Genomic DNA, 15,409 nt, shown 5'->3' with positions numbered 1-15,409 from the left:
TAATATTTATAAAACAGTGAAGTCTTAAAAAGTCTCATTTTCATTAAAATATTAAAACTGTACTTTGAATAATATGAAACTTAAATGAATACCTGAGAGGCATTTGTAGAAGGTCATTTAAACTGGGAATAAAGAAGGAAATGAGAAAACGGGAGGCGAGGTCCATTGTATTCTGAAGGCACTTTTCTGTATGACTTGGAACTCAATGGAGCTTGTGAACCATTAACTTCAATTACACTGAAAACCCCAAACAAACCCTGGACATTGTAAATCTCATTAATTTTAAACACATGAGGACCAGAATAAATGGCCTTTGAATTAACTCAATCCAAATTACTAATATTAAAACATAATTGGAATTCAGTTGCTCTAAATTGCTTGCTAGTTGCAAAGACAGAATAGATTGCTATACTAAGGTTTGTTACAATTTTATCTACTTGAGAAGTTTCAAAATAATGTTTTTATAAAGTATGATACTGAGATTGAGAAAAAAATTTTCTTGTTTTTTTTTTATATATTTCCATAAAATCTGGGGAGTTTTATAAAATTTCAGATCTTTAAGAAGGAAATTTTACTTTGAGTTGCTTAAACTAAATGTTAAATTCCGAACACAAAAGTGCAAACCATTAAATACAGCTAACAATATATTATATTTAGTAAAATTATAATTTCCGTGTTTCTAGGTTTCTTACCGCAACCATTTCTATAACGATGAGGCTAAGCACAATTTTAATATTAGCCTAATAATAATGAAAATATATGAAAATAGGAAGAAATACATTGCTAAATAAAAAGATATAAAAGTGCTGCTAAAATGAGACTACGTTTTCCAAACACAAAGAAAAATTATTTTGAAAAATCTGCCCCTTTTTGGAGGTCTTGTATCATTATTTCCATCCACCTGTAGAGAGCAAAGTCACTGTATAAAAGTATTACTATAATTAAAAGTGTTGTTTGTACCAGCCTTTATAATATCTGACTAGATTTTATGTAAGATTTAATTGTTTGCAGGCAACATTTCATCAGGGCCCCTCTTATTAATATCCTAATGTTAAGTAAAATATTACTAAACCTATGTCAAATGGTAAGGTCTTCTTCTTCAAGTTACAATTGCAGAAAACGATGAAAAATAGATCACATACCACTTAATCCAATCCACATTGAAAATCTGTAATATACACACACAACATGTGAATACTTATACCTGAGAAAAAATGTGCTTTGAAGCCCTTCTTGGATACAGTATTGTCAGATTTGAATTCGATTCTCATATTGTTGAACTGGGATGTGATCACCTCAGGCACTTCAGCGCCACAGAATTTGCCATGCAATTTAGAATCAGAGGAAAGACCACTCCAGATCTCCACATAATCATATTTGCAAACCTAGAAAAAAATGTGGTTATCAGTTGCCAGATGTGTGAGTACAAGATGATTGACATTTAGCTTAGAAAAATGTATCTTGTTTTTCCCATTTTATTCTTATGGTAGTCAAACTAGAACTAACAGGTAAGGAAAAAATCAGGCCAGACACGGTGGCTCGCTCCTGTAATCCTAGCACACAACTACTATCAATAGAAATAGCTCTTTCCATTGTAGAGATGAGAAAACTGAAGTTCAGAGATTTTTATACAGCTCGTCCAAAATGATGCTTGTCATACATACATGGCACTGTGGTGATTAACAAAAAGGAGTTTGGCTTAGTCCAGTGCTGTCTCCCAGAAACACCACATTCTAATGAGAACAGCACCATTAGTAACTTTAAAAGAGAAAGAGGGATACTTGATGTATAATAATAAAGGTTATTTGCCTTTTAAACTTACTAACGGGACTGATATTTCTTAATTTCTTTTTGTTGCTGAGTGCTGTGAAGTTACTCTGTAGGACTGCTGCAGGACTGCAAATACATAGGAACGCTATTCCGTGCAAAGGACGTAAGAATTTATATTAAAATAAGATAGCCTCATTCTGATTTATATATAATATACCAACACCACCAAAATGGAAGAAGCTAAATGAATACCAGGTATTTTTAAGCAATTTTATGGTCACTAACAGATGTTTCCATAATACACTTTTCCAAAGTTCCAACAGGGCACACGTTCAAGAACAAATCTTGCATGAATGACCTTATTACATAAATGTGTAATTAGCAAGGTTTAACAATGCATATGATTGAACCCTGGGGCATGATCTGTGCTTTGAAATATGTCAACTCAAATTACTGGTTCTTGTGATATTAATTAGGTGATAAATAAGCAAAATGCTGCTAGGGAAAATGAAATAAGTTTTCTACTGACTTTGTTACAATTGCAATTTTTGTTTGGAGAGTTCCAACATAGTATAAAAGACTGTTTCCAAGGCTAAAGATGTCGCCATTGACTTTCCTTTGCAATATCAATATAATGAATAAAATAATGATGTTTTAAGCCTAACCCATTATTCTGTAAGTCAAGTTTTTGCTCAGGCCTTTTATTTTAAATAGCTAAGTTGTCAAACTATGAACATACAGAGAATACTGTAACATACACAGTAGCACCATTATAAATTAAAGAACACAAGAATATGTGAACAGAGTTTGTAAAGAGCCCTTCTGTGAATGGTGACCCTATGAGAATAATGCTTAAAGAACACAAAACCTTAGTTACATAAAGCCATCTCCCCTGCTTTCTCCTGAACGCAGACCTCTAGACTTACTACAAATATCTATCGATTAATAAATCAAAATGTCACGCCCAACACAGTAATAGCTTAAGGGAAAACAATGGGAGTAGATGTGATTCAACACTAAATTCATATCAAATTGCAGAATTGGTAAGGACATTCCCATTTTCAAAAGGTGCATTTTCAAAATGTGTAGCTCAAAAAAAAAAAAACCTCTCTAAAAATAGTATAAAAATTATTTTCTTTACTTATTAAAAGAAAATGATATTTCAGGTGGATAAAGTATGTTAAAATGATAAATTGCAGTCTTATTATAAAACTTACATATAATGTTAAAAAGAAGCTCAAGTGGCTCATTGAGTTCCAAGATTCTACAATTCCTTGAAATATGTAAGTTCATCCCTTTCTTTTTTTTTTTTTTTTTTTTTTTTACTTTTTAAAATTATACTTAAATTCTAGCGTACATGTGCACAACATGCAGGTTTGTTATGTATGTATACATGTGCCATGTTGGTGTGCTGCACCCATTAACTCATCATTTACATTAGGTATATCTCCTAATGCTATCCTGCCCCTTTAACCCCACTCCACAACAGGCCCCTATGTGTGATGTTTTCCACCCTGTTTCCAAGTGTTCTCATTGTTAAGTTCCCACCTATGAGTGAGAACATGCGGTGTTTGGTTTTCTGTCCTTGCGATAGCTTGCTGAGAATGATGGTTTCCACCTTCATCCATGTCCCTACAAAGGACATGAACTCATCCTTTTTTATGACTGTATAGTATTCCATGGTGTATATGTGCCACATTTTCTTAATCCAGCCTGTCATTGATGCACATTTGGGTTGGTTCCAAGTCTTTGCTATTGTGAATAGTGCCACAATAAACATGTGTGTACATGTGTCTTTATAGCAGCATGATTTATAATCGTTTGGCTATATACCCAGTGATGGGATAGCTGGGTCAAATGGTATTTCTAGTTCTAGACCCTTCAGGAATCACCACACTGTCTTCCATAATGGTTGAACTTTATGGTTTACGGCCCCATCAACAGTGTAAAAGCATTCCTATTTCTCCACATCCTCTCCAGCACCTGTTGTTTCCTGACTTTTTAATGATCACCATTCTAACTGGAGTGAGATGGTATCTCATTGTGGTTTTGATCTGCATTTCTCTGATGGCGAGTGATGATGAGCATTTTTTCACGTGTCTGTTGGCTGCATAAATGTCTTCTTTTGAGAAGTGTCTGTTCATATCCTTCACCCACTTTTTGATGGGGTTCTTTGATTTTTTCTTGTAAATTTTTTTAAGTTCTTTGTAGATTCTGGATAATAGCCCTTTGTCAGATGGGTAGATTGTAAAAATTTTATCCCATTCTGTAGGTTGCCTGTTCACTCTAATGGTAGCAAATCAATAAACGTAATCCATCATATAAACAGAACCAAAGACAAAAACCACATGATTATCTCAATAGATGTAGAAAAGGCCTTCGACAAAATTCAACAGCTCTTCATGCTAAAAACTCTGAATATACTAGATATTGATGGGATGTATCTCAAAATAATAAGAGTTATTTATGAGAAACCCACAGCCAATATCATACTGAATGGGCAAAAACTGGAAGCATTCCCTTTGAAAACTGGCACAAGACAGGGATGCCCTTTCTCACCACTTCTATTCAACATAGTGTTGGAAGTTCTGGCCAGGGCAATCAGGCAGGAGAAAGAAATAAAGGGTATGCAATGAGAAAAAGAGGAAGTCAAATTGTCCCTGTTGCAGATGGTGTGATTGTATATTTAGAAAACCCCTTCATCTCAGCCCCAAATCTCCTTAAGCTGATAAGTAACTTCAGCAAAGTCTCAGGATATAAAATCAATGTGCAAAAATCACAAGCATTCTATACACCAATAACAGACAAACAGAGAGCCAAATCATGAGTGAACTCCCTTTCACAGTTGCTTCAAAGAGAATAAAATACCTAGGAATCCAACTTACAAGGGATGTGAAGGTCCTTTTCAAGAAGAACTATATGCCACTGCTCAACAAAATAAAAGAGGACACAAACAAATGGAAGAACATACCATGCTCATGGATAGGAATAATCAATATAATGAAAATGGCCATACTGCCAAAGGTAATTTATAGATTCAATGCCATCCCCATCAAGCTATCAATGACTTTCTTCACAGAATTGGAAAAAACTCCTTTAAAGTTCATATGGAACCAAAAAGGAGCCCGCATTGCCAGGACAATCCTAAGCCAAAAGAACAAAGCTGGACGCATCATGCTACCTGACTTCAAACTATACTACAAGGCTACAGTAACCAAAACAGCATGGTACTGGTACCAAAACAGAGTTGAAGACCAACGGAACAGAACAGAGCCCTCAGAAATAATACTCCACATTTTCAACCATCTGATCTTTGACAAACCTGACAAAAACAAGAAATGGGGAAGGGATTATCTATTTAACAAATGGTGTTGAGAAAACTGACTAGCCATATGTAGAAAGCTGAAGCTGGATCCCTCCCTTACACCTTCTACAAAAATTAATTCAAGATGGATTAAAGACTTAAATGTTAGACCTAAAACCATAAAAACCCTAGAAGAAAACCTAGGCAATACCATTCAGGACATAGGCATGAGCAAGGACTTCACGACTAAAACACCAAAAGCAATGGCAACAAAAGCGAAAATTGACAAATGAGATCTAATAAAACTAAAAGGCTTCTGCACAGCAAAATTTCATCACATTTCAAACTTTAATTATCTTTAAGGGAACATAGAAGTCAGCTACCTCTTTTTTACCCAAAAGCCACTAGTAAAAAGCTAAAACTTCCTTGGTTACTACAGGTAGAATTAAGAGGAAAAAAAATTAAAAGGAAAGAGGCCAGGCGCTATGGCTTATGCCTGTAATCCCAGCACTTTGGAAGGCTGAGGCAGGCAGATCACTTGAGGTCAGGAGTTCAAGACTGGCCTTGCCAACATAGTGAAACCCAAGCTCTACTAAATACAAAAATTAGCTGGGTGTGGTGGTGCATGCCTGTAATCCCAGCTATTCAGGAGGCTGAGGCAGGAAGAATTGTTTGAGCCTGGGAGGTGGAGGTTGCAGTGAGCCAAGATAGCACCACTGCTCTCTAGCCTGGGCAACAGAGTGGGACTCCATCTCAAAAAAAAAAAAAAAAAAAGGAAAGAAGGAAAAGTAGGCAGTAAAAAAGGAAGAAGCAAAGATAGACACACAAAAGCAAAACTATGGTATAAAACCCACAAATACTACCAACAATTATTGCTTCAGTGGCACAGATACATTACATTTCTGTTTCTGATATACATCAGAGACAAAAGTGTCCAACTGACATACATCAAAGAAAAAGTAATTTTTGTGGGTTAATTTTATTTTATAAATGGATAAAAATCATGTTCATTTAATAAACATCAAAAACGTTGTTCAGAGAAAGGATGCAAAGGAAGTCAGAAAAAGAAGAGAACGTACAGAAGATTAAACAAAACAAACGTTTATAACCTTTCCTCTGGAATTAAACCAGTGTTGACCAGTCATACAAAGGACATTTTTCTAAAAGTTCCCATTTCAGGCTTGACATTCCATTTGAATTTGATGTGTGTGTGTGTGTGTACTAGCACAAGGGAATTTTCAAATAAATGATTTCACTTGTTTAAATGTAATCACCTGACAGAAACTGTACCTTTAGTAGAGTAAGCTATATTCTGTATAAAAAAAAAAAGATAGCTTTAGATAAATACATCTTTTACTGAAATTAAAAAATTAATCTTTCTTTCTTTGTGAACTACGAGCACATTCATAATGAAAAGCTATGTATATAATGACAATATAACCATTTCCATAAGTAAAATATGCCATGTTCTTCCAAATGATATTTTTGTTATGACTCAGCCAGAGGGTTTTGGTTATTTTTTCTAGAAGTGTCTATGTGACATGAAGGTGATACTAAACACTCCATAGTTATTTAAGAAATCAAGAAAATGGTAAATATTAAATACACTAAATAAAAACTCCCTCTAGGTAATCTTCAATCTTCCAGAAAGAGTCTAAATTATCATCCAATGCCAACAAGATTCATAAGCAGTTGCAGAAATGAGCAGTAGGACAAAGAAAGAATACAATGTCTATGCTATTTTACTGCATCTTTCTTTTTCTTCTTCTGTTTCTTTTTTTTAAAATTTGACAGTTTGCCTTCAGAGAGTTCCAAAACATGATTTTTAAAAATTACAGTTATTGTTCACTTACTTCATTGCCTTCCAATTCAAAAAACTCAAACTTCACAGAAATTCTGTACTGGGTTGGTGCAACCACTTGCCACACACAGTTCTTATTAGGAGGATACTCCTTGGGCCAGCCGGGGGTGGTTATGGTGCCGTTAAGTTTGGTAAGAAGTCCACCACAAGCGGCTAGAAGAAAAGAAAAGAAAAAGGTATATTCTCCCCATAAAGTCACCCACTTCTTAGCACCTGTCCATTAATTAATACCAAAACACCTCAGCACTAAATTTCAACCATCTTCTGCATTTTAATATCCAGAAATGGCAGTCTCTGTTCCTTGGTCTTTATACAAGTACTGTAGTCATTAAATCTCATTTTTAAAGTGTTATTTTGTAGCTTAAGAGCTGAGAATATTATGGCCGTACTAAATTTTAGTAGCTTTAAAGTAGGGGGAGCAATTTAAAAAGAGGAAAAAAAACCTGGATCTCAGTTTTCTTATCTTTAGAGTTGGTCTAAGAATATCTTGTAGTGCCTTGGCCACTGTAGAATTAAGGAAAAAATAATATTTTTTTTGTCAGAATTGAGAAGGGTGTTAGGAGATTTAAGGAAAATATACATGTAAAGCATGATATAGGCTGATGTAATAAAACCGAATCAATTGTTCATTTCCTCAAACTTTTTTTCGAAGACAAGTAACTCAATATTACCTGAGCTACCAGACAAGATAAATTAAGGTAAATAGAACATACTTGTTATTCCAAAAAGTCCCATTTAAATACTGATTTTCTTTTTAAATAGATCTATGATGATTTACTTTTAAAAGGTTCTATTTAAATTTCTTCTCTTCCTTATTGACAGTGAAATTAGCAAAATCATGGTATCCAAAAGCAAGCTGAGTGAAAAGAACATACACTGTACACTGTTCATAATTAATTCCTAAGGAGTCAAGAGTTACCTAAAATAACTGGTCCCTTTTTTGTCTTTGTGCGTGTATGTGTGTGTGTGTGTGTATACATATATACACATATGCTATATTTGAGTACATACAAACACTACCTGTACATTTACCACTTTCTTGGTAAATTGTGATAAAGTTAGTATTTCTAGTTGCTCCACAAAAACAGCAGTCTTGTTATTTTTTGATTGTCTCATATTCAATGTCCTCTTTTAAAAATATACTGCTTCATTACTAGGTCTTTTTTATTCTGGTAAAGGGGGAAAATTAGTAGTTTAATAGGTGGGATAGAGACTTCTGGAAGTCAAATAGGAAAGTTCAAACTTTTAAAAAGAAACAGGAAGTCTCTGATTTTTGCTGAATAGGTCAGCAGAGGGGTATGCATTAAGCAAATAATGCTTTCCCCTTTGCCACTTATTATATCCTCTATTACAGGTACAGTAGAAAACAGGTGCTCATTTTCAGAGGACTAACATTTTGGAGAGAGACACCAACAGTAAACCAATAAATACATAAATATAAATAATGTTAAACTGCTACACATTCTATGAAGATGAACTTTGCCGAAATTTTTAAAGAGGAATAAAGGAGGAATAGACTGGAGGAAGAAAGATCTTCCAATTCATCCTGCCTGTAATAGCAGTATGGGGCCTGTAATAGGATGGAGGTAGGGAAAGTAAAAAGGAGTTAGCTTTAAAATCTGAAGGAAGGGATCATAGGTAATGATAACAAAACATTGTACAAGGAACCTCATCTTAGAATGTAAATAGGAAATGCAGATAACCATGACAAATATGTCTTTTAAAAAAATCAATCATTTATTAATAAAACACATATTTATATCCTGCTTTATGCCTGACTGTGCTAGATGTTAGAGATGTACAGATGATTCTGACTCAGGACTTCTCATTTTAATAAGGGAGACATACCTATAGACTATATTAAGAAAAGGTAAAAACAAATGATGGATAGATGGATGGATGAAGAAATGGGAGGATGAATAGATAGATAGATGGGTGAGTGAAATTCTAGATCTAGATAGAGACGGAAATATATCTAGATATATTAACGTACATATACATGGTGGGCTGATATGACAGACGAATGAATGAATGATGGTAGGATGGATAGATAAAAATTTAGATCTAGACAGAGATAGTTACAGATATATTAATATATACAAACACAGTGGCCTGGTGAATGGATGGATGGATGGATGGATGAAAGGAAGGATGGATATAAAACTAGGTCTAGATGTAGATTTATGTATAGATGAATCTAGATAGAAACAGATATAGATAAATTTATTTATATATGTGTATATATGTGAAATGGTTTGGCTGTTTCCCCACCCAAATCTCATCTTGAATGATAGCTCCCATAATTCCCACATGTCATGGGAGGGATCTGGTGGGAGGTAACTGAATCATGGTGGGGGGAGTCTTTTCCATGCTGTTCTCACAATAGTGAGAAAGTCTTACAAAATCTGATGGTTTTATAAAAAGGAGTCCCCTGCACATGCTCTCTGGCCTGCTGCCACATACGACGTGCCTTTGCTCTTCTTTCATCTTCTCCCATGACTGTGAGGCCTCCCCAGCCATGTGGAACTGTGAGTACATTAAATCTCTTTCCATTATAAATCACCCAGTCTTGGGTATGTTTTCATTAGCATAATAAATATGTTAATATGTCTGTATTAGCAGCGTGAGAATGGACTAATACAGTGTGTTTTACATATGTAAACAAGGTGGTCTGGTAGTCAAAGGAGGAAAGGATCGATTCTATAAAAAGAATCCAGGTGAGGTTTCACATCAGCTGTGACTATGAATTGAGTCTTACTAATTGAAGAAAGAGGCCACTATAGGATAAAGGGAAGGAAAGAGGAAAACAGATTGAGAATATAAGAAATAAAGAATTGTGGGGGGTGGGGGTCCAGGAAGGAGTGCAGTCATACCTTCACAGCTCCTCCTGTCTGGGCCCAGCTCATAGCCAGGCTCACAGGCACACTGGTAACTGCCCAGGGTGTTCAGACATCGCTGCTCACAGCCTCCACGGTCAGGTTTGGCACATTCGTCTTCCTCTATGAAAATGGCCATAGTTACAGAACAACTATACATATATATACACATATGTATGTATGTGAAATGGTTTGGCTATGTCCCTACCCAAATCTCATCTTGAATGATAGCTCCCATAATTCTCACGTGTCATGGGAGGGACCTGGTGAGAGGTAACTGAATCATGGTTGCGGGGGTCGTTTCCATGCTGTTCTTGTGTGTATATATATATATATATATGAGGGTGCAAATCTTTCTAAAAAACTACCATGCTTAATGGTTCCCAATAAAACGGAAACAATTCTTTGCTTCCATTGCTTCCATCAACAAAGGAGCAGGAACAACGTATCAGCCCCTGATGGATAATGTATAAATTTCATGTTGCTGCTACCTAAGCATTGTCAAAGAACCCAGAGAAGGCCTGGAAACCTATAGCTTGGCCAACTGAAGATCACTTTATCTCAGACTCAGTGTGTGTTTTTCTGAATTTGAAGTCAAACGAGGATAATGAAGCCTAGGCTTTTTTCAGAATGAAATTTAAAAACTTACTAAAAAGCATAGCTTCAGCAATGCTGATTTTACATTATAACTTGATAGAAATATCTGCAAAAATTCTTTTAAAGAAATATCATTATTAAGAAATAGATTGTGGTGAACATAAATTAAAAAGTATAAAATTCAGAAATTGACTGGATCTCTTTAAATTTAAACATTGTGTTTCTTATATAGACATTTTGCTCCAGAAAATATAACCCCATATTTTAATAAAATATATACTGTATAATTGTATATTAAAACACAAAAATATACATAAATTATATATATATATAATATATACTATTTTAAAAAATGTGTATGACCGGATACTCCATAATCTCACTCTTCAGGAATAATCTAATGTGAGACTAATAGTAAACATTCTCTGAAGAAATTATGCATCAGCAACACACTAAGCATTTTGATAAATAAATATATGAATATCACATGAAAGAAGCTTAATAGCATGTTTCTTCTATGAAATATATCACATACAGAAAATTTCAAACACGTAAATGGAGATTTTAATGAATTCTTTTAATGCCTGTAGTAAAAGTGCCAAGTTTTTCTACCTTGCAATTCCTATAATGAATAAAATAGCTCCCAAGGAAAAATCCACTATACTGTTCTTCTTTAAATTATGGCAATATTTGCATATCTGTCACTCTAAGTTTTGCAATACACAATTGAATCCTTTATCCTATCCTATATCATTTATCCTATAAAAATCAATATGGAGGAAAATTTTGTTTTCTCTTCCCATAGAAAAATTTTATTCTATAATGACACACAACATAAGTGTCAATGAATTTCCTAAATCCATATGTGATGTTAACATTTTCTCCAAAATATTTGCTTTCTTTTCACCTCACAATATATACAAAATATGGAACATAAGAATAAACTGAAATGTAGTTATGCAATTCAAAATCAAAGCTGATCAGAGATAATTGTTTGTCAAAAAGACATTTTAGATATCAGAATATTCTACTAAGGGGGCCATAAATTATTTCCAATGTGGGGGAAGACTAGTCCGAAAGGGAGTAATGCTGGCACCTGGAAACAAATAGATAAACTTCATGTCAGTAACCTTCTTCTGTTCATGAATTCTTGGTTGGTTATTTGCATTACAAATATTTTCTTTCTGTCTGTATATTCTTTTTTGGAACTTGCTGTTTTGACTATTTCATAAAAAACAGATGGTAGAATATCCTAATGGAATTCCTACCCTGTGCTACAAAGTTCTAAACTCTAGTATTTTGTTAATAACCTTTTCTATCAAAACTCTCCAAAATACCCTTATTCATATTCAACTTTCAATACAACTTTTTCTAATTCTCCCCTAATTCAGAGCTAAATGTTACAATTATACTTGATAAAGAAAATCTCACATTTGAAAATTATTTCAAATTACCTTTAAAAAAGTTAGCAGCAAACCCTGCTTTGTTCACAGTTCCATCAGAAACAAACTTCATCCACAAAGTATTGGAGGTAGATCTTATATCTTCAGGTTTGTCATAACCACAGAAACGCCCTATCAAAGGGCTATTTTCACTGGTTCCATCTCTAACTTCCAGGTAGTCATAAGCACAGTTGTCATGCCTTTCAATCTGCAACAGAAAATAATATGTGAACATTTTTGTTTATAGATAAAATATTTTCTGTAGGAGGTTAGATGTTTTCTCAGTGCCATACTTTTGATTTGTTAATACAAAAAGTTATTTGTATCAAATGAGTATACTTGAATGTTTCTCATGAGTGTACACTGTAGTAGCCATGAACAAAGAATGTTATTCTAGTAGACAGGGAAGGATAAAAAATAACTATGAAACAGTACATTCACATGAGTCAGGATCAACAGAAATTAATTGCCTTTTAAAAGAAAATTAAACTACAAGTAGAAATTCTTCATTCAATAGAGGCTGAAAAAAATCCAAAATTAAAAATTATCACTAAAAATCTGGGTCTGATATGCTGCCACAAATAATACATAATTTCTTCTGAATCATAATTATAAAAATTGCTCCACAGTCTTTCAATAAAATCATTATTTTATTCCCAGAAAATTTGGATTCAAATTCTCTGAACAAATGTAGCACTATTTTTGGTTATAAATCTCTTTTTGAAAGGAAAATCTGATAATATGGGATTACTCCTTAGTCTATTGAATTCTTTCTCCATAATTAACCTGGTTGTGTAGAGGAAGACTACTACATAGTAGAATCAACAGTGGTTTTCTCTTTCCCAAGGAAATATGGCCTTGTTTGGATGAGGTTTTTTACCTCAACACACTCCTCTCAACCCAGATAATCAGGGGAAACTCAATCTCTTTCTTTAAAAATTGAATGCAAATATTAGGTCAAACTATTGGCCTATGACACTTTATGAGGGAACTACATGTTCATGGACCCATGTTTCAGCCCTGAGCTTCTAAAAACAAACCACCAAAAAAATCAAAATTTATAAATTGTTTTAAAAATTGTAAGACAATTTTTATGTAAAATTCTTGCTTTTCACCTTTTATAGAAGTTGACCACTAGAGTTAAGTCTTCATAGATTCACCTGCTTATTGGATATTTAAAACTAGAAAGCAAAGACATCTACAATGAAAACACCATGAAAAGTATCAAACGTTGTCAATTATCACTCAACATACAATTCACTAGTTTATGAAACTCTGTTACTAGTGTTAAGGAATACACAGAATGTCATGAAATATCGGGGAATGTCCACGGAACTGCAACTTGAACGCATGAAACATGAAACTGCTGGTATAGTTGGTGGAAAAATCTGTTTCTGCCTTATCAATACACTAACAATAATAATCTTCAAATTAGATAGTATAAAGACAAACAAACAAACAAAAACACTTTGAAGCACAGATTTAGTTAGAACTAAGTACTACATTTGCTGCTTCCTAGTCACAAAATACTCGGTGCCTAGTCTCCACTAGGCACTCTCCCTGCTTGGTATGCATCATTCAGAAAAATGTCAAATAACCTTGTCCTCCTGGTGCTTGCATTCTACTGATGAGTAGCCAGAAAAGGAACAATAAACAAAATAAATAATTAAATCATAAAATGTTAGAAAGTCATCAATTCAATGGAAAAATAGAAAGCGTAGCAAGATAAGAAGTGTGAGAAGATGTCTATGGCCTTACCACTCTGAAGGTTCCTGATATGATCTGATCTCAGAAATTAATTAAGAACAGGCCTGGTTAGTATCAGGATGAGAGAAGTGTGAGAAGTTGGGTTGGGGAGAGAAGGCTGTAATTTTAAGTTAGGTGCTCATTGGGTACCTGTCATAAATCCATATTTTTCCTAAAAATAAATTCTTTGGTGTGTGTGCAATTATGGGAATAAATGGAAAATATTTATATAAAGAATATCTAATTTTAAAAGCACTTTTTAAAACTGTAACTCAATTGGTCACCAGGGGTGACAAGCCCAATTTGGCCAAATATATATATATAAAGTATATATGAATATATATAATATATATGAATATATATGAATATATATAATATATGTATACATTATATATACACATATATATTTTATACACACACATATACACACATAATACATATATAATATATACACACATATATTATACATATATAATATATACACACATATATTATACATATATAATATATACACACATATATTATACATATATAATATATACACACATATATTATACATATATAATATATACACACATATATTATACATATATAATATATACACACATATATTATACATATATAATATATACACACATATATTATACATATATAATATATACACACATATATTATACATATATAATATATACACACATATATTATACATATATAATATATACACACATATATTATACATATATAATATATACACACATATATTATACATATATAATATATACACACATATATTATACATATATAATATATACACACATATATTATACATATATAATATATACACACATATATTATACATATATAATATATACACACATATATTATACATATATAATATATATACACATATATATTATACATATATATACATAAAACCTCTTATCTCAGTCTTTAATAGAATCCCTTCAAAATCAGGGTTCTCTGTAAATATGAGAACATTTCCAGATGGCCAAAGGCTGTTCTTGGTCAAGGGGACAACATAGAAAATAATATATCCGATTTGAAGTTGTAGAGTTTGATAACAGAATAAACGACAAAAGCTGTAGACAAAATAAGCAAAGGTCTTGGCAAACCAAACTATCCTCCCCTGCTTAAAGCAGCACAGAATGAACTGCACCTGATTCACAAATCATATTGGAAGAGGGGGGAGAAAGAATGAGATAGAAAACCACAAGAATTGAGAATACACAATGAAGGAAGCAACATCTTGTACTAGAAGGTCCATTAATAAAAATAATATTACAACCAGGCACAGTGGGTCACCCCTGTAATCCCAGGACTTCGGGAGGTCTTGGCAGGTGGATCACACGGTCAGGAGTTCAAGACCAACCTGGCCAAGATGGTGAAACCCTGTCTCTACTAAAAATACAAAACAATTAGCCAGGCATGGTGGCGGGCACCTGTAATCCCAGCTACTTAGGAGGCTGAGGCAGAGAATTGCTTGAACCCAGGAGGTGGAGGCTGCAGTGGCTGAGATCGCGCAACTGCACTCCAGCCTGAGCAACAGACCGAGACTCCATCTAAAAAAAAAATAAAATAATAATAATGATAATATTACATTGCTTCATATTAGAAACCAGGCTACAGTGTAAAAATTAAAAAGGTTAATTACCAAATGTTTCAATTACTATTTAAAGAATATTATTATTTAAAATTATAGTACTAACAGGGAAGACAGCATAGCTCCCATTGGAAATGAAACTCAAAATTTCAGATTTCTTCAATGATTAAAAAAAGAAATAGGATAATTTAT

General features: G+C 33.5%; 1 protein-coding gene across 2 annotated transcripts in view; it reads right to left on the bottom strand.

Moving 5' to 3' along the window:
* Nucleotides 1-15,409, bottom strand: part of TLL1 (tolloid like 1) — a 226,633-nt gene that overhangs the window by 35,832 nt on the left and 175,392 nt on the right. For both annotated transcript variants that reach the window (XM_028848870.2, XM_015139468.3), the window contains 4 exons: nucleotides 11,863-12,058; nucleotides 9,809-9,934; nucleotides 6,928-7,088; nucleotides 1,205-1,385 (listed from right to left, as the gene is read on the bottom strand). In XM_028848870.2, coding sequence (XP_028704703.2) covers nucleotides 1,205-1,385; nucleotides 6,928-7,088; nucleotides 9,809-9,934; nucleotides 11,863-12,058 — 664 coding nt within the window. The remainder of the gene's footprint in view (nucleotides 1-1,204; nucleotides 1,386-6,927; nucleotides 7,089-9,808; nucleotides 9,935-11,862; nucleotides 12,059-15,409) is intronic.

The sequence above is a fragment of the Macaca mulatta genome, chromosome 5 (genome assembly GCF_049350105.2).
Source record: "Macaca mulatta isolate MMU2019108-1 chromosome 5, T2T-MMU8v2.0, whole genome shotgun sequence".
NCBI classification, from domain to species: domain Eukaryota; kingdom Metazoa; phylum Chordata; class Mammalia; order Primates; family Cercopithecidae; genus Macaca; species Macaca mulatta.
The sequence above is the reverse complement of the archived record's forward strand: the minus strand, read 5'-3'. Positions and strand labels throughout refer to the sequence as shown.